The sequence below is a fragment of the Oncorhynchus gorbuscha genome, linkage group LG14 (assembly GCF_021184085.1).
Source record: "Oncorhynchus gorbuscha isolate QuinsamMale2020 ecotype Even-year linkage group LG14, OgorEven_v1.0, whole genome shotgun sequence".
NCBI lineage: Eukaryota > Metazoa > Chordata > Actinopteri > Salmoniformes > Salmonidae > Oncorhynchus > Oncorhynchus gorbuscha.
In genome coordinates this window covers 77,813,375-77,826,633 of record NC_060186.1, presented here as the reverse complement: position 1 = coordinate 77,826,633, position 13,259 = coordinate 77,813,375, and the positions used below count along the sequence as shown (strand labels likewise).

Sequence of the window (13,259 nt, the reverse complement as noted above, 5' to 3'; positions counted from 1 at the left end):
CTTCCCAAGTTCTCTCACGTCACCCCGCTCCTCCGCTCTCTCCACTGGCTTCCAGTTGAAGCTCGCATCCACTACAAGACCATGGTGCTTGCCTACGGAGCTGTGAGGGGAATGGCACCTCAGTACCTCCAGGCTCTGATCAGGCCCTACACCCAAACAAGGGCACTGCGTTCATCCACCTCTGGCCTGCTTGCCTCTCTACCACTGAGGAAGTACAGCTCCCGCTCAGCCCAGTCAAAACTGTTTGCTGCTCTGGCTCCCCAATGGTGGAACAAACTCCCTCACGACGCCAGGACAGCGGAGTCAATCACCACCTTCCGGAGACACCTGAAACCCCACCTCTTTAAGGAATACCTAGGATAGGATAAGTAATCCTTCTCACCCCCCCTTAAAAGATTTAGATGCACTATTGTAAAGTGGCTGTTCCACTGGATGTCATAAGGTGAATCCACCAATTTGTAAGTCGCTCTGGATAAGAGCGTCTGCTAAATGACTTAAATGTAATGTAAATGTAAAACAAAAAGGAGGTATTTGGTCATAAAGAGGGACATTATCGAACAAAACAAACATTTATTGTCTAACATGGCGACCTGGGAGTGCCACCAGATGAAGATCATCAACAGTAAGTGATTCATTTTAATGCTATTTCTGACTTTTGTGACACCTCTCCTTGGTTGGAAAATGGCTCTATGGGTTTCTGTGGCTAGGTGCAGACCTAACATAATCGCAAAGTGTGCTTTCTCCATAAAGCCTTTTTGACACAGCAGTTGCATTAGGGAGAAGTTTATCTGTTTTCGTATGTTTAACACTTGTATCGTTTATCAATGTTTATGATGAGTATTTCTGTAACATGAAGTTCTATGAGTGTCATTTGATGACCATCATCAAAGGTTAGTGATTATTTTTATCTCTATTTCTGCTTTTTGTGACTGCTCTCTTTGGCTGGAAAAATGGCTGCTTTTCTGTGGCTAGGTACTGACCTAACATTTGATGTGCTTTCGTCGTAAAGTCTTTTTGAAATTGATCACTGTGGTGGGATTAACAGCAAGTATATCTTTAAAATGGTGTCAAATACGTATATGTTTGAGGCATTTTAATTATGGGATTTCTGTTGTTTTGAATTTGGCGATTTGCAATTTCACTGGCTGTTGTCGAGGTGGGACGCTATCAACCCACTTGTACCAGAGAGGTTAACTAGCCGAGGTGAATGTATATCTGACCCGGGAGACAGCAACTTTACCTTGATCCAGGTCTAGCTCTGTCTATTTTGACCTCTTGGTTGGTCTGTCCAAGTAGATTATTATTTGCTCAGAAGGTGATGAAAAATAAATATGTACAAAAACGAAAACTACCAAAGGCCCAAACTAAAGAGCCTAACGGTTCTGCCAGCTGGGACACTGACTGACCATCAGCCTAACTGGCATCCCCTGACTCCTTATCAACCCAGATCACCCCTTGACTCCTTATCAACCAGGATCACCCTTTGTCTCCTTATGAACCAGGATCCCCCTCTTTCTCCTTATCAACCATGATCCCCCTCTGTCTCCTTATCAACCATGATCCCCCTCTGTCTCCTTACCAACCAGGATCACCACCTGTCTCCTTATCAACCAGGATAACCCCCTGTATCCTTATCAACCAGAACCCCCCTCTCTCCTTATCAACCAGGAACACCACCTGGCTCCTTATCAACCAGGATCACCACCTGTCTCCTTATCAACCAGGATCACTTTCCTGTCCCCTTATCAACCAGGATCACCACCTGTGTCCTTATCAACCAGGCTCAGTACCTATCTCCTTATCAACCAGGATCACCCCTGTCTCTTTATCAACCAGGCTCAGCATCTAATACATAGTGTGTATTATGGATGTCGACATTTGAAATCAGCCTTGTTTTGACTTCATAGTGTGTATTATGGTTGTCGACATTTGAAATCAGCCTTGTTGTGAAATCAGCCTTGTCAGCCTTGTGATTTCATAGTGTGTATTATGGGTGTCGACCTTTCAAATCAGCCTTGTTGTGACTTCATAGTGTGTATTATGGTTGTCGACATTTGAAATCAGCCTTGTTGTGACTTCATAGTGTGTATTATGGGTGTCGACCTTTGAAATCAGCCTTGTTGTGATTTCATAGTGTGTATTATGGGTGTCGACCTTTCAAATCAGCCTTGTTGTGACTTCATAGTGTGTATTATGGGTGTCGACATTTGAAATCAGCCTTGTTGTGACTTCATAGTGTGTATTATGGGTGTCGACCTTTCAAATCAGCCTTGTTGTGACTTCATAGTGTGTATTATGGGTGTCGACATTTGAAATCAGCCTTGTTGTGACTTCATAGTGTGTATTATGGGTGTCGACCTTTGAAATCAGCCTTGTTGTGATTTCATAGTGTGTATTATGGTTGTCGACATTTGAAATCAGCCTTGTTGTGACTTCATAGTGTGTATTATGGGTGTCGACCTTTCAAATCAGCCTTGTTGTGACTTCATAGTGTGTATTATGGATGTCGACATTTGAAATCAGCCTTGTTGTGACTTCATAGTGTGTATTATGGGTGTCGACCTTTCAAATCAGCCTTGTTGTGACTTCATAGTGTGTATTATGGGTGTCGACATTTGAAATCAGCCTTGTTGTGACTTCATAGTGTGTATTATGGTTGTCGACATTTGAAATCAGCCTTGTTGTGACTTCATAGTGTGTATTATGGGTGTCGACCTTTCAAATCAGCCTTGTTGTGACTTCATAGTGTGTATTATGGGTGTCGACATTTGAAATCAGCCTTGTTGTGACTTCATAGTGTGTATTATGGGTGTCGACCTTTGAAATCAGCCTTGTTGTGATTTCATAGTGTGTATTATGGTTGTCTACATTTGAAATCAGCCTTGTTGTGACTTCATAGTGTGTATTATGGGTGTCGACCTTTGAAATCAGCCTTGTTGTGACTTCATAGTGTGTATTATGGGTGTCGACCTTTCAAATCAGCCTTGTTGTGACTTCATAGTGTGTATTATGGGTGTCGACCTTTGAAATCAGCCTTGTTGTGACTTCATAGTGTGTATTATGGTTGTCGACATTTCAAATCAGCCTTGTTGTGACTTCATAGTGTGTATTATGGGTGTCGACCTTTGAAATCAGCCTTGTTGTGACTTCATAGTGTGTATTATGGGTGTCGACCTTTCAAATCAGCCTTGTTGTGACTTCATAGTGTGTATTATGGTTGTCGACATTTCAAATAAGCCTTGTTGTGACTTCATAGTGTGTATTATGGTTGTCGACATTTCAAATCAGCCTTGTTGTGACTTCATAGTGTGTATTATGGGTGTCGACCTTTGAAATCAGCCTTGCACTGTATGCGCCGTACCACAAGTAAATGAGTCAATTTATGATGAGGTTGAATAGTGGCCGACAGTGTCTATGTCGTTTCACACACCTGTAAATCTGATATTACTGTGCTTTTCTTACCAATACCATTCTTTTTTAATTGTGTAGAAATACAGAAAAAAAAGCTTTGGAGACTTTGGATTAAAACAAATTCAACTGTTTAATTGTCAGTGTCTAGGGTGTGTTACATGCTGTCTGTGGAGGTGCTGTCAGAGAACAAATACAAAGGGGTTGTAAATAAATTACCCAGAAATAAACCAGATGTTGATTGTGTCCCAAATGGCATTCTATTCCAAACAGCTTCTACCTCCAAGCCATAAGACTCCTGAACATCTAATCAAATGGCCACCCAGACTATTTGCATTGTCCCCCCCATCCATTCTCCCTTTTACTTTGCTGCTACTCTCTGTTATTATCTATGCATAGTCACTCTAATAACTCTATGTACATTGACTCTGTACCGGTACTCCCTGTATATAGCCTCCACATTGACTCTGTATCGGTACCCCCTGTATATAGCCTCCATATTGACTCTGTATCGGTACCCCCTGTATATAGCCTCCATATTGACTCTGTATCGGTACCCCCTGTATATAGCCTCCATATTGACTCTGTATCGGTACTCCCTGTATATAGCCTCCACATTGACTCTGTATCGGTACCCCCTGTATATAGCCTCCACATTGACTCTGTATCGGTACCCCCTGTATATAGCCTCCATATTGACTCTGTATCGGTACCCCCTGTATATAGCCTCCACATTGACTCTGTATCGGTACCCCCTGTATATAGCCTCCATATTGACTCTGTATCGGTACCCCCTGTATATAGCCTCCATATTGACTCTGTATCGGTACCCCCTGTATATAGCCTCCACATTGACTCTGTACCGGTACCCCCTGTATATAGCCTCCACATTGACTCTGTACTGGTACCCCCTGTATATAGTCTCCACATTGACTCTGTACCGGTACCCCCTGTATATAGCCTCCACATTGACTCTGTATCAGTACCCCCTGTATATAGCCTCCACATTGACTCTGTACCGGTACCCCCTGTATATAGCCTCCACATTGACTCTGTATCAGTACCCCCTGTATATAGCCTCCACATTGACTCTGTATCGGTACCCCCTGTATATAGCCTCCACATTGACTCTGTATCGGTACCCCCTGTATATAGCCTCCACATTGACTCTGTATCGGTACCCCCTGTATATAGCCTTGCTATTGTTATTTTACGACTGCTCTTTAATTATTTGTTACTTTTATTTATTTATTTTTCTTAAAACTGCATTGTTGGTTAAAGGCTTGTAAGGAAGCATTTTCACTGTAAGGTCTACACCTGTAGTATTCGGTGCATGTAACAAATACAATTTGATTTGATTTAATCCCTATAAACTAGTGCACTATATAGGGAATAGTATTGCACTTTGGGATGTAAAAGTGTCTGTGGAGAAAGAAAAATATACTTTACGCTAGAGTAAAATCATAATTACCGCCTATTTCAAAACATGCAGTCAGGGACATTGATAATCCTTCACTGTAGAAGATTAGTCATCCTGCGACACCCCCCCCCCATCCAGTGGTATCCATGGCCAGAAAAGATCGAATCCGGGCTTCTCACACCTCTTCATTGTGATTTGAGGGATTATTATTGGATTACAGACAAAAGGAGACAACCGGGCCCTGGAGTTATTTACGTTTCAGCTGCTTCCAGAGGAGGATGAGATGAGCTCTGGCATTCTATTTCTAGTTCTATGGCTGAGCCCTCAGCTACCAAGAACTGATATCAATGGGGAAGGAAGAGAGAGAGAGAGAGAGAGAGAGAGAGAGAGAGAGAGAGAGAGAGAGAGAGAGAGAGAGAGAGAGAGAGAGAGAGAGAGAGAGAGAGAGAGAGAGAGAGAGAGAGATCTATTTCACTTTCTTTGGCAATGTAAACATGTTTCCCATGCCAATAAAGCCATTTGAATTGAATTGAGAGGGAGACAGAGACACAGAGAGAGAGAGTGAGAGAGAAAGAGGCAGACAGAGACAAAGAAGGGGGGAATAAAAAGAGTAAGGGAAATAGAAAGAAGGACAGAGAGATAGATGCCCAGAGAGAATTGACTTACAGTCATGCAGGGAGGAGAGGAGAAGAGAGGAGGAAAGCGAGGAGAGAGGAATAGGAGAGGAGGAAAGGGGGAGAAGAGGGAGGAGAGGAGATGCGGAGGAAAGGGAGGAGTAGAGGGAGAAAAGGGAGGAGGGAGGAGAGGAAGGATAGGAGGAGGAGAGGGAAGAGAGGAGGAGAGGGAGAAAAGGGAGGAGGGAGAGGGAGGGGGAAGGAAGGGAGGGAGAGAGAGGGAGAAAAGGAAGGATAGGAGGAGGAGAGGGAAGAGAGGAGGAGAGGTAGGAAAGGGAGGAGAGGAGAGGAGGGGGAGAGGAGAGGGTGAAAGGGAGGAGAGGGAGGAGGGGTAGAATAGGGAGAAGAGGAGGAGTAGAGCTGGATAGTAGGGGAGGAGGCGAAGAATGAGAGGATAAGGAGAGGATAAGGAGGAGAATAGAAGGAGGAGGAGGAAGAGGGAGGAGAGGAGATGGAGGAAGCACACATTCACATACACACAAATAGACAGGCATTTACGTGCACACCAGTGGTGGTCGGTGACGTTTCAGATTAGGAAACACAATATTTTTTTTAAGAACATGACCTTTTTCTATTACAGCATATTGGATGATATTGGATTCCATTCACCCAGCTCGATGTAACAGCGATAGGTTTAGGCTAATACATGATACATCATTTTTCTATGTACCCGTCATGAGGTTGCTACAAGCTAGGCTAATGAACGTTTAATTCTTAGGGACGTGGTCCCGTGGTGGGAACCACAATCAGCGGAAATGTTCAAGAGTGCCACCTATAGAGGTTGATAAACCTCAAACTTTCATTAAAATTGACATACAATATACTGAATTAAAGCTACACTCGTTGTGAATCTATCCACCAAGTCAGATTTGTAAAATGCTTTTCGGCGAAAGCATGAGAAGCTATTATCTGATACCATGCACCCTCAAAATACTGCAACGTCACCTAACACGACAGATTTTGCGTTAGCCGGCGCAAACCAAAAACGCTGAAATAAAATATAAAACATTCATTACCTTTGACGACCTTCTTTTTTGGCACTTCTAGATGTCCCATAAACATCATTTGGGGTCTTTTTTTCGATTAAATCGGTCCATATATAGCCTAGATATCGATCTCAGAATACTGTGTGATAAACGGAAAAAAATAGCGTTTCACAACGTAACGTCATTTTTTAAAATTCAAAAAGTCGACGATAAACTTTCACAAAACACTTCGAAATACTTTTGTAATGCAACTTTAGGTATTAGTACACGTTAATAAGCGATAAAATTAATCAGGAGGTGATGTAAATTCTTTAGCTGTCCGTGTCGAAAACATGTCTGAAGAGAGCTCGACCAAAACATCAGGTCGGAGACCGGAGGGAATTGGTTCCCTTGATTCGGTTAGACCAAGAATCAATTGCGAATCAAATGACAAGACTCTAGACAACGTGTGGAAGCTGTAGGCACAACAACCTCAGCCTACTTTAATTCGGTTCACTTTGAACAATGCCTTGAAGTCGTGGATGGATATTTATTTCCATTTTCAGTGATCACATTTTCATGCACTTTTCGATGAAACGCACGTTCTGTTATAGTCACAGCCGTGATTTAACCAGTTTTAGAAACGTCTGAGTGTTTTCTATCCACACATACTAATCATATGCATATACTATATTCCTGGCATGAATAGCAGGGCGCTGAAATGTTGCGCGATTTTTAACAAAAAGCTGCGAAAAGCTGCTTAAATTCTCGACTTCCTTAACAGGTTAAAATGTACACAGGTCGAGAGAAAAAATACAGTAATCAAGGTGACAGACAGTGACACATTCAATACCACCTTGCACACTCTTGCTTGTATCTAGCAGGTGATCTAGGGTGTCATCATTAGCACAATAGTTGCAAACGAGAGTTCAGGTATGTTTATCCTGTTTTGCTCCGTTTGCTTTCGTTTAAGAAACCTTCTTCAACAGAATTGGCGGAATGAATACACTCCTGATAACACGCAAACACAGTTCACTTTCATTGCAGCCACGTACAAACAGCATGAACATTTTGCTCGTTGTATAATTCCTTCTCACATATACACACTCTCCTCCTCTTACCTTTTCCATTGGCTTGTGGACTTCAGTGTACAACACATCAGCTGTGACGAGGTGAGAAAAAACATTCTAAGCCAAACTTTCGTATCATAACTGCTAACCGCAGCCTACATTGTTGTCCACGTATTAGCTAACAACGTTAGTAACCATAGTTAACATAGCTACTAGAAATAGCGCATTAGTAAACCCACTACAATCATGCAGTACAGTGTACAGTCAGCAAGACATTTTGCAGTTACACCGGCGGGCACCGGTGGCAATACATTTATCAAACCTAAAGCGTACCTTGACTTGGAAGAGTTCCGGTGTTGGATAGCCATAGCCAGCTAGCTAACATAGCATCCCTCTCTGTTGGAGCCAGGTGTTTCAGTAGGCTAAACTAGCTAGCTGCATTCGCTAGCCAAGTGAAAGTGAAATAAATACAATGAAATATAGCTAGATCTCTCTCGCTCTCGCGCTTCTCTGTCATTTTAAAGCAATGGATTTATTCAAAACTGTTCAACTTTTGTCATTCTCTCTCTTTGAGTCAACTACTCACCACATTTTATGCACTGCAGTGCTAGCTTCATTCTCTGATCCTTTGACTGGGTGGACAACATGCTGCAAGAGCTCTGATAGGTTGGAGGTTGTCGTCAGGAAGTTGTCATAATTACTGTGAAGTCTATAGAAGGGGTGAGAGCAATGAACCTCCTAGGTTTTGTATTCAATGTATTTGTAGTCAATATAAACTAGCAGTCCTCCGGGTACAATATGGTGTTACCCCACAGAGTGCTGTTGAGGCTACTGTAGACCTTCGTTGCAAAGCACTGTGTTTTAAACAATTTTTCGGTGATGTGAATTTATTTAGGATTAGTTTTATCTAAAAATGATACTTTTTTCAATGTTTCATTATTTTTATGAATTTCACTGAGTAGGATGGTCCTCCTATTCCTCCTCTGGGGAGCCTCCACTGGTGCACACACACATTCACTCATATATATATATATATACACACACACACACACACACGGATTCCTTTTGCATAAAGAGTATAGTGCATACATACATATAATCCCTAGTAATAAGTATGAGAGCCTGATGAGCCAAAAAGTGCACATTCAGCTGCAGTCAAACACACAGACACCCAGTTGATCCAGTCAACTGCAACCTACTACTTGACAGTTATTTTTGCATTTAGCCTTTTCTAAAGAGCTGCACAGAATCTTATATCTTCTTCTACTTTAGACAGATACTCTAACATGAGCAAAATTCAGTGTACTTTAGATAGATAATATTGTATTTATTAACCCTTATTTTACCACATAAATTGACTGAGAACACGTCTCATTTGAAGCAATGACCTGGTGAATAGTTACAGGTGAGATTAATGAGATGATTGTAAACTGGGGATGATTAAGTGGCCATGATGGTATGAGAGCCAGATTGGGAATTTAGCCAGGACACCAGGTTTAACACCCCTATTCTTATGATAAGTGCCATGGGATCTGTAATGGCCACAGAGAGTCAGGACACCCGTTTAACATCCCACCCAAAAGACAGCACCCTAAACAGTGCAATGTCACCAATAAATTGGGATATTTGTTTTGACCAGAGGAAAGAGTACCTTCTACTGGTCTTCCAACACCATCTGGTCTCCCATCTAGTGACAGACCAGTACCAACACTGCTTAGCTTCAGAGACAGCAGACCAAACGATTATGTTAGGTGATTGCCTAACACAGAAAAACACAGCCAATTTTTACAGCCAAAGAGAGGAGTCGCAAAAATCAGAAATAGAGATCAAATGAATCACTAACCTTTGATGGTCTTCATCAGATGACACTCATAGGACTTCATGTTACACAATACATGTATGTTTTGTTCAATAAAGTTCATATTTATATCCAAAACACTCAGTTTACAATGGCACGTTATGTTTAGTAGTATCTTGCTTCCAAAACATCCAGTGATTTTGCAGAGAGCCACATCAATGTACAGAAATACTTATAATAAACATTGATAAGAGATACATACAAGTGTTACACATTATAGATGGGGAATTATGGGAATTATAGATCCACTTCTCCTTAATGCAACCGCTGTGTCAGATTTTAAAAAAAACTTTACAGAAAAAGCACGCCATGCAATAATCTGAGTACAGTGCTCAGACACAAAAACAAGCCATACAGATACCCACCATGTTGTGGAGTCAACAGAAGTCATAAATAGCATTATAAATATTCACTTACCTTTGATGATCTTCATCAGAATGCAATCCCAGGAATCCCAGTTCCAGAATAAATGTTTGTTATGTTCGATAAAGTTAATAATTTATGTCCAAATACCACCTTGTTGTTCGTGCATTTAGTTCACAAATCCAAATAGGTCCAGACGAAAAGTCAAAAAGTTCCTTAACAGTCCGTAGAAACATGTCAAACAATGTATAGAATCAATCTTTAGGATGTTTTTAACATAAATCTTCAATAATGTTCCAACCGGAGAATTCCTTTGTCTTTAGAAATGTGATCAGCTCATGGCAGACTCTGATTGAAAGAGCTCTCCTTCTCTCCCCCTTCACAGTAGAAGCCGGAAACAAGGTTCTAAAGACCATTGACATCTAGTGGAAGCCTTAGGAAGTGCAATATGACCCCATAGACACTGTATATTCGATAGGCAATGAGTTGAAAAACTACAAACCTCAGATTTCCCTCTTCCTTGTTGAATTTGTTCTCAGGTTTTTGCCTGCCATATGAGTTATGTTATACTCACAGACATCATTCAAAAAGTGTTAGAAACTTCAGAGGTTTCTATCCAAATATACTAATAATATGCATATCTTACTCTGGGCAACTTATACATCCAAGCTACTCAATTCTGCCCCCCAGCCATAAGAAGTTTAACCAAGACCCTTAGTCATAATGATTAATCGAGCTAGGTCTAAGAACCCTAGTCATAATGATTAATCTAGCAATTAAACACTGGAGTGATAGATGTGCAGAAGATGAATGTGCAAGTCGAGATACAAAGGAGCAAAATAAATTAATACAGTATGGGGATGAGGTAGATGGATGGGTTATTTACAGATGGGCTATGTACAGGTGCAATGATCTGTGAGCTGCACTGACAGCTGGTGCTTGAAGTTAGTGAGGGAGATAGAGTCTCCACCTCCAGTGATTTTTGCAGTTCGTTCCAGTCATTGGCAGCAGAGAACTGGAATGAAAGGCGGGCAAAGGAGGAATTGGCTTTGGGGGTTACCAGGGAAATATACCTGCTGGAGTGCGTGCTGCGGTTGGGTGCTGCTATGGTGAACAGTGAACTGAGATAAGGCGGGGCTTTACTTAGCAAAGACTTGTAGATGAACTGGAGCCAGTGGGTTTGGCGATGAGTATGAAGTGAGGGCCAGCCAACGAGAAAGGTTAGACCTGGGTAGAAATGTGTTTTGTAGTTTATTTCAGCTTTTCAAACGCTAGAGGTAGTTGAATATATTTTTTACGATCCCCATTAGCCGATGTCAATGGCGAAAGCTAGTCTTACTGGTGTCTGACACAAAACTAGGCAATTTACATATGTTAATGCTTTAAGTGTGTTTGTGCATCTGTTACACATACACACAACTAGTAGGTCACATGGGGGAGAGGCGTTGAGCAGTTGCTTTGTTTTTTTAAGCCAGAGTTGCTGGTCTCTTGCACTATATGGAAGGGAGTTCCATCCAAACATGGCTCTTTGTAACACTGTGCATTTAGTTTGTTCTGGATTTGGGGACTGAAAAGACCCCTGGTGGCATGTCTGGTGGGGTAAGTTGACTGTGCAAACAATGAGGAATTAAAAGAAGAAATGCAGTCAACCTTTCCTCAACTACCAGAAACAAAGGAAAACAAATGTTTACACAAGTGGTGTGACCCACAATCCCTTTTCCTCCAGACCCAGTCTGTCCCTAATCAGCAAACACATGGTAGGCAGAAGAGAAACCCACATTTAAAAGACAAGGCATTTGGGAAGTAAATTGTTTATTGAACAAGTCATGTAAAGAATAGCAGGAACACCAGGACGAATCAAAATCATAACCGTACAACTTAAGTGTCAGCAATATTGTCCAAAACAGAAGTACATTCTAGTCGTATGGTTTTGAAAACAATTCATACCATTGTAGTGTTCACCCCTGTAAACAATTTGCACAACGATGCACAAGTGATGGAGATCCTCATTTCAAACAAGAGCACAATTCCTCACCTCAGTTACCTTTGCCCTTTTCTTCAAATGGAGACACAGTAACAGGGGAAAGACGATTAAGGAGTTGGGCAAACCAAATTATGATCTCCCTATCTAGCTTGTTGAGGGGTCGGGCCGTCTGTTCAAGGTCGGTCGTCGCTCCTGCAGAGGCATTTTTGGCAGTTGCTTCAGCTGAGGCACGGGGGCCGGCCGCTTCTGACGAGACACGGTTGGCAGTTGCTTCAGCTGAGGCGCGGGGGCCGGCCGCTTCTGACGAGACACGGTTGGCAGTTGCTTCAGCTGAGGAGCGGGGGCCGGCCGCTTCTGACGAGACACGGTTGGCAGTTGCTTCAGCTGAGGCGCGGGGGCCGGCCGCTTCTGACGAGACACGGTTGGCAGTTGCTTCAGCTGAGGCGCGGGGCCGGCCGCTTCTGACGAGACACGGTTGGCAGTTGCTTCAGCTGAGGCGCGGGGCCGGCCGCTTCTGACGAGACACGGTTGGCAGTTGCTGCAGCTGAGGCGCGGGGCCGGCCGCTTCTGACGAGACACGGTTGGCAGTTGCTGCAGCTGAGGCGCGGGGGCCGGCCGCTTCTGACGAGACACGGTTGGCAGTTGCTTCAGCTGAGGCGCGGGGGCCGGCCGCTTCTGACGAGACACGGTTGGCAGTTGCTTCAGCTGAGGCGCGGGGGCCGGCCGCTTCTGACGAGACACGGTTGGCAGTTGCTGCAGCTGAGACGCAGGGGCCGGTCGATTCTGCAGAGGCATGGTTGGCATTTGGACCCTGCGTCACAATTGCCAGGGTATTGTGGCCAGTAGCTTTAGCATTTGGACCAGACACCACACTTGCTTGGGATCCAGTTGGTTCAGGTCCAGTGTAGGCAGGATGCCCATAAGCATCACCTAGGAAACAAGGTGTTACGGTAAAATGCCAGCCTTAAGCTATTGGAACTAGACAGATAACTGAAGTAGTGTAAACCAAAACGCACCTTGAAGTGTAAAACACGTTATCCCTCCAATTAGCAGGCAACAAATCCAAGAAACACTGCAAAACATTTAGACAGTTAAACACAAACTACCAGTGACAACTTTAAGACAAGGTAAACCAACCAGATGAATACATTAACAAACTAACCTCAAAGAGAGTCCAAACGTCACAGCCATGTTAGTGAGCTAAACCACAACCGTATTCAGAAATAATGCTAGCCAGACAGCCTGCCAGAATATCCCTGATGCTATGTCTTACAGCTGTTTTGGTTGCACCTCATAAAGGAATCCCAGACCCTTCTAACCTAGCTGGCTAATTATGTACAGCTGTCAACCAATGAACTTAATTTCAATTGGTTCAATTTCCCAATTGCGATTAGGTGCTCTTGATTTCATTCAGCTGGTGTGCTGAGAGTGGAGTTTACACATCATGGACCAATCCGACGGTTTTAAAGAGTGAACTCTACCCGCCCATTCCAGATTGAGCCAATTGTTTTTTAACA

At 43.0% G+C, this 13,259-nt stretch overlaps 1 protein-coding gene across 1 annotated transcript; it reads right to left on the bottom strand.

Annotated features, from left to right (window-relative positions):
- Positions 1 to 11,553: 11,553 nt before the first annotated feature.
- Positions 11,554 to 13,058, bottom strand: LOC123995432 (selenoprotein V-like). Its single transcript, XM_046299038.1, has 3 exons — positions 12,905 to 13,058; positions 12,759 to 12,814; positions 11,554 to 12,672 (listed from the first exon to the last, which is right to left on the bottom strand). Exon 3 carries the CDS (start codon positions 12,544 to 12,546, stop codon positions 11,887 to 11,889), a length of 660 nt encoding a protein of 219 aa, XP_046154994.1. The 5' UTR covers positions 12,547 to 12,672; positions 12,759 to 12,814; positions 12,905 to 13,058; the 3' UTR covers positions 11,554 to 11,886.
- Positions 13,059 to 13,259: the final 201 nt, after the last annotated feature.

Bases quoted from the DNA above. Each gene is read 5' to 3' on its own strand.
- LOC123995432 (XM_046299038.1), bottom strand. From the start codon at position 12,546: ATGCCAACCATGCCTCTGCAGAATCGACCGGCCCCTGCGTCTCAGCTG.